The sequence below is a fragment of the Oryctolagus cuniculus genome, chromosome 14 (assembly GCF_051225735.1).
Source record: "Oryctolagus cuniculus isolate XC-2025 breed Fujian yellow rabbit chromosome 14, ASM5122573v1, whole genome shotgun sequence".
NCBI lineage: Eukaryota > Metazoa > Chordata > Mammalia > Lagomorpha > Leporidae > Oryctolagus > Oryctolagus cuniculus.
This window is the reverse complement of record NC_142880.1, coordinates 79,768,314-79,788,104: the sequence shown is the minus strand read 5'-3', so window position 1 is coordinate 79,788,104 and position 19,791 is coordinate 79,768,314. Positions and strand designations below refer to the sequence as shown.

The following is a 19,791-nucleotide window of genomic DNA, read 5'->3' as shown; positions in this document are numbered from 1 at the left end:
GCAGGATGGGAGGATACATATGACTCTCATCACTGATAGTTCAAACCATTTCATTGATTTCTTTAATGACATTTCAATATTTAACTCCAAATGAGGTTAAATCTGCGGGGCTGCATTTAGGTATAGAACAAAGAAGGACATGAAGAGTGAAAGAGGGATGGAAAATGGTGGTGGAAAATTGAGTAAACATGGCAGCACTTGTATTAGATCATTTATGTGATTCCTATAATTTTTTTTTCTTGAATGCAGCATTGAATTAGTTCTGACAGTCAATGACAAAATGCATTTCATGTCAGCATTACTGAGCCCATGCAGAAGCGTTGGTTCTTGTTTAAACACTCATTTTCTGCACCTTTAATAGACAATGTAATTTGTTGACAGATATTTAAAGCTGTATACTACCAGAGAGCTCACCTTTTTTTAAAGGTTTTATTTATTTATTTGAAATGCAGAGTTACAGAGGCAGAGGCAGAGACAGAGACAGAGAGAGGTCTTCCATCCGCTGGTTCACTCTCCAAAGGGCTACAATGGCTAGAGCTGAACTGATCAGAAGCCAGGAGTTTCTTCCAGGTCTCCCACATGGGTGCAGGGACCCTAGGACTTGGGCCATCTTCCACTGCTTTCCCAGGCCATAGCAGAGAGCTGAATCGGAAATGGAACAGCCAGGACTCAAACTGGTGCCCATATGGGATGCCGGCGCTGCAGGAGGTGGCTTTACCCACTATGCCACAGTGCTGGCCCTGAGAGTTCACATTTTATTGCCTTTTAAAATGTTAACTTGTTATCCAGGATTACCTTCTGATACAATCAAAATGCCAACTGTTACGCAGGTAACAGCAAAGCACTGTTACTCATATTTTGACTACTGCCAAAGACCTTTCACATTAATGGCTCACAGACTTGTGACATTGTTTTATATGCCCTCATCGTAGCGTTTGTGCCTACAACTTGAAAACAAAGATAATGAAGTCAGATTTTAATCCTGGATATCATGAAAATATAGAAATTTGCTATTAAACATGTGCGTCATTACACTGGTCATGTACACACATCATTTTTAATGGATAGTCATCCACTGCTACAGTCCAATGGAACAGGATGGCTCCAAAACTATTGCAAAGACTTTGAGGCAGTTTTTAATCTCTCTCTCTCTCTCCCTCTCCTCCTCCTCTTGTGCTCACTGTCTCTCTCTCATTCACGCACACACACAAATTATGAAGAAGCTCTAGAATGATATATACATGTGTACAAATATTTTGAAGAAGTATTGGTTTTCTCTACCCATAAAAATCATGTTCTCAAGTCCATCTACCTTGCAAGACTGAGTAAAGATAAGAAAGTGTACCACCTAAAATATCTAAGTGCTGAGTATTAGGAGTTAGTAGGTGATTAATAAATTATAGTGATCATTATTATCCTAATCTGACATTTTAATGAAGGAGGCAGGAAATCCGAGATTAGGAAGACTTTAAATGTACTACTCTGGATTTCGTCTTGGGAATTAAAGAATTTAGTTCCAAACAAGCTTTATACGAATAGGCAAGTCCTTGAATTCCATTGCAAATAGAGTGACCATAGTAAAATAAAAAGGACTGGTAGAAATCTACTCAAAGTTCCCCTCTCAATAAGAAAAATACCATATTTCTCAGGATGAGGAAACACTATGGAAGTTCAAGTGACTTGCTCTCCCTAATGTTACGATACAATGTAGAATACCAGGAAACTGTAAAAACTGCAGTTTTGTGATCAGTTTTCCTAAGACGTTATTTTGGCACATCTACAGGTCTGATTCTGAGCACATTTGACAGGCATCAATGTTCAGTTAGTTCATAAGAGAGCTCTAAGAATTCCGCTCATGGCAGATTGAAAAGTGCAGGAAAGTAGGAGTTTACTTAGAGGTCAGAAGATTTGTTCATAGGCAGAGTATTGTAAAGTAGTAATATCTCAGAAAACCTGGATCAGATAGTGAGCACCTCATTCAGTTGGTTTCGGTTAATATTTCCTAATTAATTTATGGTTCTTAATTAATGACATTCGTCCTGCCAGTCATACTGACTGTTGAATGATAAGGGAAAGGCAAATCGTGTTTAGGTGCACACAGTCTACGCATATGCAATTGTTGGTTCCCATGTGAGTGTTATCACATTGCATTATGGGCCCTATTAGTGGTGCGAGATAAAGTTGTGATATTTGGAACATTAATATATGTTCTCTCATTCATACTTGTAGTTTGGAAAAATTATATTTAACCAGTATTTCATACTTATTTACAGAATAAATATAAAGTAGTATTTTAAATGTAGTTTGGGTTTTTTGAAAAAAAAAAAAAAAAGTGAGCCAGTGGAAAATAGCAATGATAGATATGAGTTGCTAATATGACAAATAGTCAGTGTCCAACCAACTGAAGTTTGAGAAACGTGCTATATGGTGGTTTGATTCAACAAGATATTTTACGGATGGATTATCCAGTGAACTTGTACAGTCCACAGCAGGCCTGGAGAAAGTCATCTATACTTCATGATAGAACTAAGGGCATCAGGGAAATGTGGAGAAATAGCAGCTCTGGATCCATGCGCATTTGCCAAAGCCCTACAGACAAGGGGCACGTGGGTCCTGTAGCCTGGTCTCCTGGGCCTCGGTCCTCCTCCCGGCCTGTCCAGGGCCACGAGCTTGTGCCCTGACAGTTACGTGAGGGGCAGGAAGGCTGCTTTATTCCGAGAAGCTCTTCAGAGGGAACACTTTTATCCTTTCAGATAAGTCCAGGTGGAAAAAAAAAAAAAAAAAAAACAACCTTCAAATGGAGAAAATACTGTAATATTGAATAAATGCCATTTTTAATCCTATCATTTCTTTCAGCATTAGAGGTAGGAGAAAACGAAGAAATTTAAATCTCACCAGCCTGCTATTACTGCACATGTTTCTTTCCTGGTGATGGCAGCCTTAAAGTAATCCCCAGAGTTTTACATATTCCACTTAGTCCCATGGGTGGTCAGATTCCCCCACTTGTTGCCTTTGGGGACCCACACATTAGTCATTATGGGAGTGTCACAGAGTATTTATAGGTGCCCAGCAAATGTGATCAAGTTTCCAGAGAGTGACTCTTGGAATACCGGGGATTTTGAACAAGGAAGAGAGGAAGAGCAACACAAAGCTACATGTGTGTTACAGTAACCTACATGGTCTCAGTGATCCTGGTGGGACAGCCGGCCTTCCGGAGGACCGAATCACTCCTGGAGCACACACAGCGTTCAGACGTTACGCTCCACGATCCTTGTCATCTTCTTCCTGAAATGACAAGCAGAAGATACTTGGTTGACCTTACCTAGAAGAGAGCAGTTCACGTCAAGAACGGTCACATCATTGTACTATTTCCTCCTTTTGTAAGTTGAAATTGCAAGGAGAAAAATGCCAACCCTCCTCTCCCCCTGCAGGTGAGGACTGGTCTCACTCACAAAGCCTTGGAATGCCTCAACATTGGTGATTAGTTAACCTGCCCAAAAATTCCAGCAATGTGCTAAGCAGGGGACAGAGCCAGGAAGGTGTGAATGTCCCTGGGCGGTCCCAAGAGAAAACGGAAAAGCTTAAGGGAATAATCCTGTGGAAAGCCACTGTCGGCCTTGACGTGAAGAAGCCAGAGAGTCATTGAGAATTCTGAATCACAAATGCACCTTGCAGTGTGACCAGGGGAGGAGCTGCCGGCTGGATTGTAATTCGCGGCCAGAGCCTCTGGGGCATGCCTTACTACATTAATTTTCCAAGTTGTTTGGGTGGGTCAGCTGCACTCCAACATCCTGCCTACAAACGCTAAACAAACAGCAAGCTCACGTCAGACAGGAGAGCCAACGCACTAGCTCCGGTTATTTAAGGCATCAGAATGCTTAAATTCTTTTCACTTGATAATTCACATCCAACATGATTGAGGTTGACACACCCAAAGGAATACATATCCTCTATGCAAATGCCCAGAGGGAGAGGCCCCGTGGTCCTGTTTCCCTTCCATTGGGAACAATCCGATTCAGCTTGCATTGTAGCTACTGTCCCAATTTTTATTTCAGATGTAGGAAGTGGGCAGGTATTGGTGTTCAAAATAATAAGGGACGCTAGCATATCAAGTTTCATCCCATAGCAAACCCAAAGGCTTTGTTTATAAAGCGCGTGACATGTGCACATCATTTTCAGAAGACAGGAAGCTGAGAAAACATCGTGCGAGGGTACAGCCTGAGTGCCTGTAGCCACTTGCCCTGCCATCAAACACTGGATTTTTCAGTCTAAATATTGTAGCACCGCCTAATGCATTGATGCCTGCTGCTTTTTCAGAGGGAGTTTAGATCTCTGTAAGCAAACTTTCAAGCCCAGTGCTTTATTAAATCCGAGCAAAGTGAACAGCTGTAAGTACTGAAGTTCTTCAACTTTGCTGCCAGAGACACGCTTCAGTTTGGTGCTTTGAGAAAACGACGATTTAAAAAACAGAAAAACCAGCCCATGGCCAGGGGTGCGTTTCCCGCGAAGGTGCTCGTGGGGGCTGACCCTGCTTTTTCTAGAGGAGGAAATGGTTCTGTGAGTGTAGGGAGGTCCCCAGCGGGCTTGACGGATTTACACCGCGGGACTCCCTCGCTTTGTAAGTTTCCGCAGTTGGCTAGGCTGGCCGGGCGCTGGGATTTTTTTTTTTTTTTCCTTTCCCCTTTCTCACTTCCCTACCATGTTTTTGAACTGCTTTCCTACCGACGTCATTGAGCCCTTGAGGAATAGTTTCTCCCCGGTGAGATCGAATGATAGTTTCTCATTCACAAAGGCGTGGAGTCCAAATTCGAAGCAGGGGGGACCCCGGAAATCACAACTCCAGGTAAATCGGCTCTCCCAGCCCCAGGAGGGGGACGCTTGGCTCCGGCGCCGGCTCAGTGCTTGGCTCCATGGACACGACTGTTTCCTTGTGGTCGCCCTGAAATGAAACTTCCTTGACAGACCGGGTTGCAGGACCTCCGGGTCATTTTCTTTCTCTTTCTCGCTACCTGAGTCCTCCCAGCCGCGGAAACCTTTGAACCTATTATTATGGAATTGCAAAAAAAAGAGATCAAGAGACTCTTTCCCCCGCGCTGGCTTCCCTTGTGACCTAGATGAAGAATAGGTTGAAAATGCGGTTCCTCCCTTGGCAATGCAAGACAGAAAAGAAACTGTCACTTCCGAACAGCCGGGACGGAGTGCACTCGGCGTGCGAGAGGAACGCACTCCAGCGGCTCCGAGCCTTGCCTGCGAGCTGGACCGGGGCGCGGGAGGTGGACTCCAGGACAAGTGGACCTCTGAATGCAGCAGCCTTCCTTGGAAATGGACTAGATTTCACTTCGTCTTTGCAGAAAAGCAGCTGAGATGTGTTAATCAGAACACTTGAATGTTTCTTTCTTCGGTTTTCTTTTTTTTTAATGATTATTTTTAAATTTTGTTTTTCCAAAATGAGCATTGTAATGAAGCCCAGATCCAGGTCTACAAGTTCGCTAAGGACCACAGAGGCAACTGGGTAAAGTGCTTTTCTCTCGTGCTTCTCTCTCCCTTTCCCTCTTAAGGCTGACATTGAACTTCGTTCAGGGTTTAGTAATTGCTGATGAGGTGTGTGATGGCAAGGCTTTGTGAGAAAGAGCTCACTGGTTCTTTCATTCTCTATTTTGTTCCAAATCGAGTCCACTCTAGCCAAGGGGGTGCTCATGGTTTTTTAACCCCCTGTAGACTGTAGCAATTTATCGGTTGATCAATTTTAAAGGAAGAAAGAAACTTGCCAGTTTATTGGGAATTTTGAAACTGTCAACTTGTCATTTTCCTCCATCTGGTTTAGTTGCTTTTTTTGTTTTGTTTTTTGGTTTTTGTTGTTTTTTCCTTGCTGCCAACAGGCTGGAAGTTCATATTCTCTCTGTCTTTAGAAGCAAAAGCTTCAGCTTTTAGCACAGATATGTTGGGAATTAATAATGGCGTGTATCTCATCATCCACTTGTAACCAACTTGTCTTTAACTTTGGGGCTAAATATATATCAATATATATGCTTGTCATTCAGTCATCTTTTATGTTTTAGTAATATTACAGAATAATCATATTTGGGGGTCATTTGAATGCTTTGACTCTGGTGAAAGTTATGTTCATTTCCACTTAATCTAATATTTATTCCACTCTTTGCCAGTGCTGGTGAGATAGGCCCCTAAGCATATGGCCCTTAAGGAAAATTTCCCAACAAGTAACTCTTCTGTGTGGAACAGCTATTTAGAGAATAGGGGTAAGGCCATGTCAGAGGTTAATCCTATTTTGTTTATCTTAGTGACTGACTGTAAATAAATACCTAAGGTCACCTCTTTGAAATGGAAATAATTGTGTTCCAGATAGGAGAAATACAAGCAAGGATTGCAGGCAGGTGGTTGGGGACAGGATGGAAGGGAAATGTGTGATGTCTTATTTTGGGCAGATTACGCTGATGGATTATTGTTTGCTGTTATTATGCTAATGTTTTAGAGTGGATTAGAAGAACTGCCTGTTGGGTTGTAGTTCTGTGAGTTTTAATAAGTTAAAGATGGCAACTTTGTCTCATGTTACTTGTTACATCTCAAACCATAAAATAATACGAGCAATAATGCCTCGAGTGTATTTAAAGACAAATTTGCATCTACAAATTCATTTGAAAGGTCCTTTCTTGATAAACCGAAAATACTGGAAAATACTTAGCATCTCTTTGTGAATTTTTGTAGCTAATATAAATTTCTGGCTTGGGTTATCCAAATTCATAAAGTAAGTGAATTTTACTAATTTCTGATTTATATACTGTCTATATGAAAAGAAAATTCTATACACAAGTAGTTCTATCTCCCTTTATTTTTTGTCTAAAAAAAGATTTATTTTCAGATTCAGGGCTCAGTTGTCAATAGTACATTTTGCTGGTCAAGAAAGATAGATGGCTTTTATACCCGTGAGGCTTCCATAGCCTATTTTTATCCATACTATTACTATTTATTACTTTGAATTATCTGAGATGTTTATTTATATAGGGCCACAATTAAAAAATATTGAATTGTAATAAACCTATTGTTCCATTTAACTATGACTCTTCTGCATAGTGTTACAGTCTGAACGATTTTTGTATAAGACATAAATGTCTCTTGATTCCTGAGTTTAGAGAAATGTCTACAGTTATTCATCTTACGTTGGACTTAATAACCTAGAGGCCTGGATGTTTCACTGTAGCTTCCAAATAATTTGGCCTGAGGTTCTATTAGGCTGTGATTATAGTTTTACCATCTCATTTTCCTTCTTTTATCATTCAAATATTATTCACATATATGTATGTGGTTTCATTCATGTATGGTAAGACCCAGAGAGATTATTCAATAACCATAATAAAGAAAAGCTGGTCTCTGTCCCTGTGCCTCTGCACAGAGAGGCCTGGGGCTTGGAGACTCATTGGGTGGGATAAGTGCTTCTCCCCACCAGTGCTCCCTTGCTGACTTCTCAGTGCCCCAGCCCCTGCAGCCCCCATGCTTTTCCAGACACGAAAGCCTACTGCATCTCCTTTCATGGTTGACTGCCCATGACGAGACCTGCTGGTTTCCCATTTATTCTCTTTTCAATTTCTTGTTTTTCATTCTGACCTGCTCTTGGGGATCCATCTTTTGACTTTGCCTTCTTAATGCTGTTATATAAATCTGTTTTCTGTTCCATTGACCTGCTTTCCCCAAATCTCTACTTTCCCATGGGATGCCCCAAAGCCAAACACTACCTTCGGAAGTTGGTTTTCTGCCTTCTGCAAGGATCCAATATTTACCTTTTCTTGATTCTCTCCAACACCTAGCAAGCCATACTACCTTGTTCTTTACAGCTTTAATAGGATTCCTACAAGATAGTTACATTTTAAAAGGAACTTCATGACAAATTTATGATGGTATTTTATACCATTCCTCTTATTTCACCTACATAAAAGGCCAGCCTTACTTGTAATTAGAATTTTATGAATTTCAAAAAGAAATAATCTTGAAAAAAATGTTTTCTTATAACATAGGTGTTGCAGATTTAGAATTTAGATAAAAGTATATATACTGTTTCTTTTATTCATTATTTACTGAATATCAACTATAAGTAAGTTCTGACAGAAACTGATTATGGCATCTATTCTTAAGGATGCCTTTAAAAAATTTACATGAATGAAACAGAAAACTATATGTATGTTTTTGTGCTCACAAAGTTAATTAAAAGTAGCAAAGTTTTTTGATTGAGACATAGCTTTCCTTTCTATTTATATTTTTAGTGACAATCTTCTACCTTCAAATTCTATTTAAGAAAGTAATATTTCCATAAATATTTGTATTTTACATCTCTTTCAGGTATAATATTACCTTCCATATTCCTTTTCTATCTCTTTACCATTTTAAAGTTTATAAACATATTCCAGGCATACTTCTTATTGTTTAATTAAGATTTATATTATTTAATTTAACTAGAAAATTATTAGCCTTTGAAATATAAGTGTAAAGAAAACTTTGGCCAATAAAATCAAACTTTTCATTTTCTACTGTCAGAACATTCGGCATGTAAGATTTGCTGGTTATATTTAAGATCATTTATTGTGGAATCTGGGGAAAAAATGCGACACTCCAAAATATGACTGTGATTTTTTTCCTAAAGTAAATTTTGAAATTGATTATTGAATATATAGAGTGGTAGTTAAGGTTTCAGATATAGAAAAAAGTCTGGAGGACTCTACTGCAGGCCTTTGGTAGGAGTTACCTTTTAGAAGTGAAATGGTAGCAATGAAATTAGGGGAGACTTTCCCTGTCTCTTTCCTTCTTTACTGTATTTCTATATCAAATGAGCATTTTCATCAAGAAAAATATTGTAAATGAAAGCTTAAATTATTAAAAATGTATGTGCTATGTCATTTGCTAGTTCATCACTATATATGTAAATATCTATATCTATCTGTATCTATATATCTATATATGCATCCATTAAAGAATAATTTGATCATTTTCCAAACTATCATGAATAACCATTTTAACACAACACAATTTTCTGAATTAGCTTGCAATTCAAACCAAGAAATTATTTCCTGTTTTATTATTATTATTGTTAAATCTTTCCTCCTAAGGTTGTGAACGTCTAGGCTGGGTAAACACTGTACTTTGGCCTCATGATCATAGCTGAAAGCATTTCTTGGGCTAGGATGACTAGTTCTACAGCGGAAAGTGAAAAAGATGTAACAACATTGATTAACATGTTGGAGGGGAAATTACCCATAACTGCATTAGCCCAACCTCAGTTACTCTCATTTTCTTTTCTCTCTCTTTTTTTTTTTTTTTTTTTTGACAGGCAGAGTGGACAGTGAGAGAGAGAGACAGAGAGAAAGGTCTTCCTTTTGCCATTGGTTCACCCTCCAATGGCTGCCGCGGCCAGCGCGCCACGCTGATCCGAAGTCTCCCATGGGGTGCACGGCCCAAGCACTTGGGCCATCCTCCACTGCACTCCCTGGCCACAGCAGAGAGCTGGCCTGGAAGAGGGGCAACTGGGACAGAATCTGGCGCCCCAACCGGGACTAGAACCCAGTGTGCCAGCGCCGCAAGGCGGAGGATTAGCCTATTGAGCCACAGCGCCGGCTCTCATTTTCAACTGAAAGTATCTTAAATAGCTGTTAATGCTATTTTTGAACTCTTCTTCATTGAAGATATCAGTGTTTAGATATAGTTTTTCTATTGCTCTTACGATATCACTTCTACCTTTCACTTTATTGAGTATATTTTATGAATGAGAACTCTATAGAGAATTTTACATGTAATATATTATTTAGTTCATATAACAATTTTGAGAAAAGTCTTGCTAATCCAAATTTTAAAGCTGGTGAGATGAGTGTAGCAACTGACAAGGAAGGCTGAGGTTCAAACCCAAGTCTGTACACTCTAAAAACAATACTGTTTTTACTTCGGCATGACAGCTCCCTCTACTGCCTGTATAATTAACATTTTTAAAAGATTTATTATAATTATCATTTTTAATTATTGTACATTGTCCACCTGCTGAAGACAGCTAAAGACACTGCATGGTCTGTGAAGTTGAGGCTGATGCTGGGTGTGTGAAATGACTCAAAGACTCTTGCAGGAAGTGGCATTTGGCCTGGTGGCTAAGAAGCCGCTTGGGAAGTCTGCATCCCTTACTGGAGTGCCTGGGTTTGAGGCCTGGCTCTGTTCTAATTTCAGCTTCGGGCTGATGGGATCTTAGGAGGCATCAAGTAATGCTGCATACTTGGATTCCAGCCACCCATGTGGGAGACACAGTGCAAGTCCCTGGTTTCTGTATTCAGTTTGGCCCAGCCCAGCTGTTGCAGGCTTTGGGAAGTGAACTAGTGGATGGGAGGTCCTCTCTTTCTCTCTCTCTCTTTCAGCCTTTAGACTATATATTCTCTACTTGTTGAAAGTAATTTCATCTGTTCCCTATACTAGAGAATAAAGAGCAAAAGCTTCGTCAGGGCACCTCAGTTTTGAATGGAGTCTATTAGCCTAGTCCCTCTATGGTTACCTGTAAAATAACAGCTGAGCTCAATTGGTGAACTTAAAATATATTTTCAGTGGAACACTTTTTACACATGAAATGTAATGTGGAGCCAATGTAAATATGTATGTAAATATGAAAGATAAACATATACGTATATTTGATATGGAGGTATAATTTTTTTAGGACATAAATGTGCTTGAGATGTATCAACATAGAAAAACAAAAAAACAGCTACTGGAGTTGCATGTTTATCCACATTCCAAACTCAGTCCCTGTCCTTGCAATAACTACAAAGAGCACTAGGGTTCCAAGGAATATTGTGTGAAAACTGCCAGCTGGTAACTGCTGATCATTTATAGTTCTGCTCCCTGTTGTGTTGCCTTACCACCAGAGAGTCGTCCAGGTTTTCCGTATCCCTGTATCAGCTGGGATCAACTTGCAGGAAACCGGGAAAGTTCAAATTCCTCTGTCTGAAAACATCGTGAAGTTATGGGACATTTCTCATTGCTGAGAAATCATATATAATGATAATTGTTAAGATATGTTAATTTTATTTCACATCTTATGTTTTACCAATTTATAGTAGCTCTTTCTGGAGTGAGGAAACCATTAAATATATGCACAGCTAACTAGTCGGGAATTCAACATAGTGGTGGGTAAAGAAATGCTGACCTGACATTGAGTTCTTCAGAAGAAAGGTGCTCTGTGGTCTGGAGGTTTCCAAGTGAGATTCTCCACCCTTGTCTTCTGTTACGTCACTGGTGAATAAAGTTCCCTGGGAATAGTGCCTCATGCAGTACATTCCTGTGTGACATTGCACTCTGTGTAAGACTCTACATGGATGAAGCTGACTGTGCTTATGTTTGGAGCTGTACTGAGTCCTAACAGAACTCTGTTCTTTTCCTCCCCCACTGATTGGAGCGTATCATGATTTTGACCCTCCCTCTAAAACTTGACTTTCATTAAAGAGAAAGGAATAACTCGCTTATTAGTCTCTCTGTCAATCACATTAATCATGTATTCTGTTTGTATTGAATCACTTTCTAAATGGAATCATGGGTATCAGAATGCTTAATCATGGGTCTACCCAACTGTTACTAGCTGGAGAAATGTAGATTCTAAGATGAAGCTGAAGAGAAAGAACGTTAATGATATCTTCAAGTTTTTCACTTTCCTTAAAGAAAGATGCCTGGGGAATAACTCCAAATATTCTGAATAACACTTATAGTAAACATATTGAATCGGCAAAGTTTACATAAAGGTAAACACAGTAGCAAGTGTTTGGCTTGGTGGTTCAGACACTGATTGGGGTGCCCATATCACATATCGGGAAACCTGAGATGGAGTCCAATTCCAGCTTCCTGCTAACGTACACCCTGGGAGGCGGAAGGTAATGACTCAAGTGGTTAAGTCCCTCCTACTTATAATAAGAGAGATCCTGATTGGTTTCCTGGCTTCCAGCTTCAGTGTGGCACAGGCCTGGCCATTGCAGGCATTTGAGGAGGGAACTAGTGGATAGGAGCTCTCTGTCTCTTTTTCTTTCTCCGTTTCTGTGCCTCTCAAATAAACAAGAGATAAATAAAGCTTAACATTTTTCAAAAAGGTAAGAGTAGGATCCAGAGGATATCACTGGTGACGAAGATAGTCACAAAGCTGCATCAAAAGTTAACACTGATTTTCCTGGGAGTCGATCCAGAGATGATCTGCTTTCTTTGGAGGTAACTTGGGGGTTGATAGAATTTTAGTAAATGAACATTAGAAGTAAGGTGCACTTTTACCAAAAGCACCAACTCTGATGATCACGGCTTGCAGGGAGGGCTGGGGCACCATAGGAACACAAAAACAGTGAGTCTGGCTCAGATATTATGAAGCAGACTACGTAGAGATCACTAATGAGAGGCTGTGACGTGATCCATATCAGATTTCCTAGTTGTGAGCTCAAGTTTGGCCTCAGCTAGGAAATACCTCAAAAGAATGAAGAATAATGAGAATCCCAGAACCTACAATGGGAGAAATATAAACTGTCAGTATTTCTTATCCACCCTCAGCCTTCCAAGGAGGTTGATGGATGAGGATGTGAATCAGAGAAGCTAAAACAGAATGCAAATTAGAAAAACACAAGGGAATGTTTTCAAAGAAAGATCTAGGGAACTGTGACCAAAAGTGGGGGAAAGCCAGAGAGAGACCAATATGGAAGAACCCCATCCCATTTTAAAGTAGGCATCTGGTCGTCTAATGTCCTATGTTATTTAATCACACTGCTAACCCCTGGGCAAAAACTGCCATTAATGAACTTGAAAGTAGTAAATATTCTCCCCCCACCCACCTCATCCTAGTCCTAAAAACTTCTGCCATAAAAAAAGGCAACTGTGAATCCTTCCATTTCTCTGCTACACATGAGGGAGAGCAAGAAATTAGAAAACCAGAAACAACACTGGCAGTCACAACTCCCCAAGCTTCCTTATTGTAAGCCCACACAGGTAGGGAGTTTTATTTATACCTAATGCTATCTCCCTTTAAATTTTAACCCATTTCCTCCTAGTTATCAGCAGATACAGTGATAGCTGGTAGCTAAATGGATTCTCTTATACCGTTGGAAAACTCCTGGTGAATGATTTCTTGATCTCTTTTCATTTCATATTGAAGATATTCATTCTAAATCAAAAATAGAAGGCACCAGTGTAACTTGTTAATATAAATATTTCATTCAATGCATGTTCAGTGTGTGATTGTTTCAGGCTTCCTACAAAAGAATGCTGCCATTGTATCTAATTCTCCTTCCTGTTCAAACATAGTAAAATGAGAAATTCAGCTCTTTTTCATTTATTTGCATGAAATATTTATGTATACAAAGAATGCAGACAATAATTCCTAACATCCATGATGCCATTCCATTGCAATGTGGCACAGATCTGTTCCTTTGTGTCAAGGAATTCCTGTAGCTGATACTTGAAATCGTGGCACTCTATTATGGAATAAGCCACTGCTGGCAATCACGTGTACCCTGATCCTGTAAGTTTGTCATAGAGCAGCTGGTGACTGGTTGGCTGTTGGGTCACCAGGTAGCTGAAGACAGAAGCCCCTAAGTCTGAAGAAATATTTGGAGTAGTGACCGTAGGAATGATGATAGGTGCATTGTATTGAGCATCTACCGTTTGTCAGCTGTTGAATTTGGTGGTGTACACAATTGAGCTCACCTCCTTGTAAAATCATGGTGCTGCAGAAAAACCCAGGTTTGTCTAATTCCAAACCCACCGTTTGTGATGACTGCTACTGCTGTGGCCCTGGTCTCCTTTGTTTTCCCTCTAAACTGGTTTGGCCACACGAGGTTCTACCTTGTGATGTGAGAAAAAGCCATCCTAGGCTGCTACAAGGGCCTTTCCTTCCTAACTTAGGTTGTTCAAGTTTATCCTTTATTTTTTAAAAAAGGATTTATTTACTTATTTGAAAGGCAGAGTTAGAGAGAGAGAGAGAGAGAGAGAGCTCTTTTATCCTCTGGTTCACTCCCCAAGTGGCTGCAGCAACCAGGGTTGGGCCATGCTAGTGCTAGGCTGAAGCCAGGAGCCTGGAAGTCCATCCAGGTCTCCCATGTAGGAGGAAGGGGCCCAGTCACTTGAGCCATCTTTTGCTGCCATTCCAGGCACAATAGTAAGGAGCTGGAGCAGAAGTGGAGCAGTCAGAACACGAAGCAGTGTTCATTTGGGATGCCACCGTCTTAGGCAGCAATTTAACCCACTACATCACAGTGCTGGCCCCTCAAGTTTCTCCTTTTAAACCTGTGCAGCTCAAGACCATGTATTTGTCTGCCTTCTCTCCCAAGGTTTGCAGACGGACCTTTAACCAGGGGCTCTCGTGATGTGTGGAGAAACAGCATGGACCCTGACACGGCCTCGTCCCATAGAGAGCTGGCTAGCTCCTGCCCCTTCAGCCTGTTGACCTGGCCCCTCTGGTCAGACTATAAATTGCACTGTTTTCTTCCTGTCTGACATCTAGCCAGTTTTAGAACCATTAAAATCTTTTAAATAAAGGGGCCCTAGAGAATCAGCCATCATTTGATTCTCCCCACCTCTCAACCCCAATGTGGAGCTGGCAAAATTTTACTATCTTTCACATTTCCAGTCCAATAAGGTCAAGAAAATCTATTCAAAACAGTGTCAGTGTTTAAGTACTTAAAAGGTAATGTTGGAACGATATATTTTTTACAAACTCAAACTTGAAGTTTAAGGTCAAATAAAGGTTAAAAAAAACTACCAGGCAAATGCACAAAAGTGGGTCTATCATAATTTGTGTGGGACTTGAAGGTAATTCTTAAACTTACACCTGTGAAATTAACTGCTCCCATAATAATTCTATCACAACTTCTCAAAAAATTGAACTGGCAGACTATGCACAGAGCTGTGGAGCTTGAGGCCTCAGCAGTTTCCTGCAGAGAAGGCAAGACATCATTTTGACCAGAACCCACTCCAGAAACTGAACTTGGATCACTATCCTTTTTTGAAGTCATGTAGCTAGTTAAGCAGCCGTCATTCTAAATTCACTCTCTCCTCCCCATATAGTGTTTAGCAGAAATAAAAATAAAGACCGTTTCCATCTGTTGAGTGTGTCTGAGTGACCAGCACTATTCTGTGCATTTGTGTGGATTTTTCCATCTGACTCCCATGATGCCTCCTGTGAGGCACCCATCATTCTTAATCTGTGTTTTACACATGAGGAAGCTGAAGTCTCGTGAAGTCACTTGACTTCCACAAAGTTGAGCGTCACATAAGAGAGTTTCATGGATGTACATGCTTTTTAAAAAGATAAGATGTGACCTTTGGGATGCAATACATGTGTATATGTTGAATGTGCTAATATGCCAACATTGCTCAGAACAGGGTCTGGCTGCTTGTGGCGTGCAGGAAAAGTGTAGTATGCACTTTTCAAGTTGTCTATTGGTGTAACCTACTAAATAATCAGGAACTATGAATGTGAAGATGGATTCAGTCTCCTAGGGTGACTTTCCATAAGGTAGTCTTTTTGGTCACATCTTGGAATGAGGCTGGGTATGCTTGATAAATTACACTGACTACATGCTCCATAGAAGACACATCTATGTCAAAGAAATAAACTACTCAGTGAAGGTAGAGAATAAGGTGTGGGGAATCGGAAGCTAAAACGTCTCTGCTTTGGTTATTTGAAATCCACTAGAATCCTCCAAGGGAAGCCGAGGGAGGCAGGCTCTGCTCTCACAGGAGAGACGCAGTGCCTGGGCTTTATCTCCGGTCTCCACTTGACTTTCCTTGTTTCTAGGGGTTCAGTCCTACCCTGGTAACACTTCCTCTCTTCAGTTCATTCTGTGCTAGTTCAAAGAAAGAGACTTCAGCTTCCTTCTCTGAGTGTTCTCAAATGGCAACAGGGAAACTTTAGATGGGCTTAGCTCTGTTCCTACAGTCTGGAGTGTCCCTTCAGGATGAGTTGTGGGTTGAAATATCAAAAATGCAGTTCCTGGGGCTGGCGCTGTGGCGTAGTGGATAAAGCCGCAGCCTGCAGTGCTAGCTTCCATTATGGACGCCGGTTTGAGTCCCGGCTGCTCCACTTCTGATCCAGCTCTCTGCTATGGCCTGGGAAAGCAGTAGAAGGTGGCCCAAGTCCTTGGGCCCCTGCACCTATGTGGGAGACCTGGAAGAAGCTCCTGGCTTTGGGTCAGTGTAGCTCCAGCCATTGCAACCATCTGTGGAGTGAACCAGTGCATGGAAGACCTCTCTCTCTCTCTCTCTCTCTCTCTCTCTCCTCTGCCTCTCTAACTCTGCCTTTCAAATAAATAAGTAAATCTTTTTAAAGAAAAATGCAAGATAGGGGCTGTGTGTTTCGCCTGCAGGTTAAGATGCTGGTTAGGATTCTGGCGTTCCGTATTTGAGTACCTGCTTTGCATCCCGGCTCTGGTTCCTGGCTCCAGCTGTCTGTTAACGTGGACTCTGGAGAGGCTGAAGGGATGCTCACCCACAAGGGAGACCTCAACTGAGTTCTCTGCTCCCAGCTTACGCCTGACTTAGCTGCAGGCATTTGGGGGTTGAACCAGCAGATGAGAGTATTCTTTCTCTATTTCTCTCTGTCAAGTAAATAATTGTTTTAGAAAGAATGCAATACATCAGTGAGAACTGAACACTAGCATTCCATAGTTTCTGTTATCTACTTATTTTATGGTGAGTAGCGACCCCAAACAGTGTGTAGGAAAAGCATTTGAAATGTTTATCAACTGTATATTGGATCAAGAAGCGTGTTGAGGTTAGGAAAGCGGAGTCTATTCCTTGGAAAAAATTAGTCCCAATTATTGGAGTGCTTTTGTTAAAATTGAGTCTAGTTGTATCTGAACCAGTATTTCTAGGATAATCTAAAAGACACAAAGTCACAAACTTGCTGTTAGAAAACTTGGTAAAATGTTACTATAGTTGAGAAAATCATTTTACACACCTAAATATGCAATTCTACTTTGACCTAGAAATACAAGTGAAATTCCTCCATAATTGTAAGGTCTCGCTCACGAAAATAACAAAAGACAATCCCGATTGTTTGAAACCAAGATAGCTAATCTTTTTCATCTTTAAGCAACTTCTGCCTAGAAAGAATGCTGTACCAAGAGTGAATTGGACTCAGAGAGAAAAAGTGCTACCATCAACTGTCGATGCCTACTAGAGAGAAGAGGGTCATTTGGAGGTTGCTTGCCGTTTTAATACCTGGCTCTGGTGGTCTCGTAATAAATCCGTCTATCCAAACTCTGCCCTTAAAGCTGCTGTTCAATAAAGTTGTTACGGCAGAAGTGGGTTTTATGTAGACATGCAAATTGTAAGGTTACCTTGAACATGTTTTGGGTTATTTTTTACCTAGGAAGAACATATTATGTATAAAAAAATAAACATAAAAATTCCTTGGAGCTATTGCAAACCAAAAAAAAAAAGAAAGAAAGAAAGAAAAAAAAACTAGTCACTTGAATTATTAAAGGTCACCACTATAATCACCACCCTGATAAAAAATAATCTTACTAGTGACCAAAAATCGCCTTTGAGCCTCTTCAAGCCACTGACCATCCCCACTAAAGGTAACAGTGATCCTGATTTGAAAACCCAGAAGTTATGTTTTTCTGCTTTTAAATTGCAGAGAAGAAATGGTGCACTGGGGGCTGTTTTGTGGTTGGCTGTTTCCCCACTTCCTTATGAAACGAAGTTTGAAAGATTATCCCATATTGATATATATGTGGTTTGTTCATTCTTGCTGATGTATAGTTCAATAAGCAAACTTTTGTTTGAGATGTAAATTCAAGGTAAAAATTAGCTGTAATATTTAAATCACAATCCAACAGAGGATTATATGAGCATTTTAAAGGGTTTTTACTTTACAATAATCATTTAATATGATTTCATGTCTGCATTAGTCAGCTTTTTGGTGCTTTAATGAAATGCTTGAAGCAGGCAACTGTGAAGAAAAGAGGTTTATGTAGCTGGAGGTTTTGGAGGTTCCCGGGCATCAGCTCAGCTCCAGGGAGGGTCCCCTCAGCTGTGTCACACTGTGGCCCAGCTGCTGTGGAAGCTCCCCGGGGAGGGTTCCTCATCTCGATCCTGGAATCCACAGAGACGCTGGGTAGGACTAGGCTCGGGCTTTCACAACCATTAGGTCGCACGAATAAATATCTTAGTCCCTTTCAAAGGCATGACCCCAGCTGAGACTCCACTTCCCAAAATTCCACACCGTCTTCCAGCACCACTATCCTGGTGAGCCACCGCCAATACATGAGCCACTGGGAGGACAAATGCAGACCACAGCAGTGCCCAGTCTCTGCTTCTTAGATTCACCCCCTGTGGTCATATCTTCTGGGATGTCTTAGACCTCCCCATGAGAAATTAAAATTAAGTTCTCTGTGCTACCATGAAACCTGTGTATTTCTCACATGCAGTATTGTCTGCTGTCTCACCTGCCTCCTCTGTGGACATGATATATATATAGACCAGGCTGGTTCATCTTTGTACAGGCATGAACAGTTCTTCCCAGCATGCTCCCTGCTCCACCCAGCCATGCCATGGCTGTCACTCACATGGAGAGTAGAACCGGGACTTGTTCAGTATTACCAAGAATGTTGCAATCAGTTATCACATTTTTTCTCTCTCTCTCTTTTTTTTTTACTAGATGGCATTTTGCTAAATATTGTACCTACTACATGAGTTGCAGACACTGCTTACTCTCAGTGACAAGGAGCTTTTTTGCCTGGTCCTGTGACTCCCTTTTACCCTTGGTTTTCCATCTCCCCTGGGATTGCTGGTCTCCCAACATCTCTCTGAATGCTTTCCATTCACGTCACATAGTTTCCATTCTAGTACCTACACTTCCAAGTTTTTCTCAACGTTATCTTCTCGCCCAAGTGACTCTTCTCAGTATCATCAACCAGTACTGAATGGTGCAGATGGAAATGCTAGTAAGTGCAGTGCACATGTCAATCACCAGCTAACAGCTAACGTGGCGGACCTTTCAATGCTCATGTGTGATGGTTCTGGGCAGCTGAGACCTGTTGGCATGACTACTGTAACCACCACTTCAGCCGCCTTCTTCAGTGAGCAGCTGGAAGCCCAGTACAACCATCACCCCAAGGAAGCTTCCAGGGCTTAGATGCTGAACCAGAGAAACAAGCTTGTCTTGTAGCCTAACAAAGGGAGATGACATTTGACCTTCCAATTCAGAAACCACTTAGCATGCCTGCTGCCATTAGTAAGCCAACTTTTAGTTTTTATCACACCTGTAGGCTGAAACAGTTTTCAATCTTAAGAAATTAAGGCTTAGTCCTTAATAATAAAGGAAGTGAATTATTTTAATATTGTACCAAAACATTTTCCAACCACTTGACCATTGACTCCGATGCTGTGACTTAAAATATACAGTCCTGAAAGAAGAGTTTCATTCCTGTAGGTGTTTTAGTTGCAAAACTAAAGGTACATTTTTCACTGTTTCCTTGAACGGTGTTTTTTAAGCTGGTTCTGCCCCAGGCACCTTGCAGGCTGTTAGAGACAGTGATGAAATATATAGCCTCACTTGCATAAAATTTACAATCCGGTGGCTATTTAAAGTACTCCTTCGGAGCATGGGATTTCTAGTTTTACCTACCACTATATCCTTTCATTTTTGTAAAAAGAGAATACATTTATAGTTAAAGGGTGTTTCAGTTGCTTTCAGAAGTCCAGGGGAACAGAGTAGTTTTAAAACCTTGCTATTTGAATTTGGGGTGGGGTAATATGAAATAAATCAGAATTATTTGATTT

At 40.8% G+C, this 19,791-nt stretch overlaps 1 protein-coding gene and 1 long non-coding RNA gene across 24 annotated transcripts in view; one reads left to right on the top strand and one right to left on the bottom strand.

Annotated features, from left to right (window-relative positions):
• Nucleotides 1-3,804, bottom strand: part of LOC149122403 (uncharacterized) — a 69,121-nt gene extending 65,317 nt beyond the window's left edge. Inside the window, exons 1-3 of one of the 4 annotated variants that reach the window (XR_016220774.1) lie at nucleotides 3,453-3,652; nucleotides 3,177-3,285; nucleotides 33-642 (exon numbers count right to left, since the gene is read on the bottom strand). This is a non-coding gene — a long non-coding RNA (uncharacterized LOC149122403). The other 3 variants (XR_016220775.1, XR_016220773.1, XR_016220772.1) reach the window with 3 other exon arrangements.
• The window catches only part of PDE4D (phosphodiesterase 4D), a 1,644,269-nt gene that overhangs the window by 1,335,300 nt on the left and 289,178 nt on the right, over nucleotides 1-19,791 (top strand). The window contains exon 1 of one of the 20 annotated variants that reach the window (XM_008262247.5): nucleotides 3,281-5,512. The exons of the other annotated variants lie outside the window; for them this stretch is intronic. Coding sequence (XP_008260469.1) covers nucleotides 5,418-5,512 — 95 coding nt within the window. The 5' untranslated portion in view covers nucleotides 3,281-5,417. Of the gene's footprint in view, nucleotides 1-3,280; nucleotides 5,513-19,791 lie in introns of those variants that run through there. 20 annotated transcript variants of the gene reach the window in all.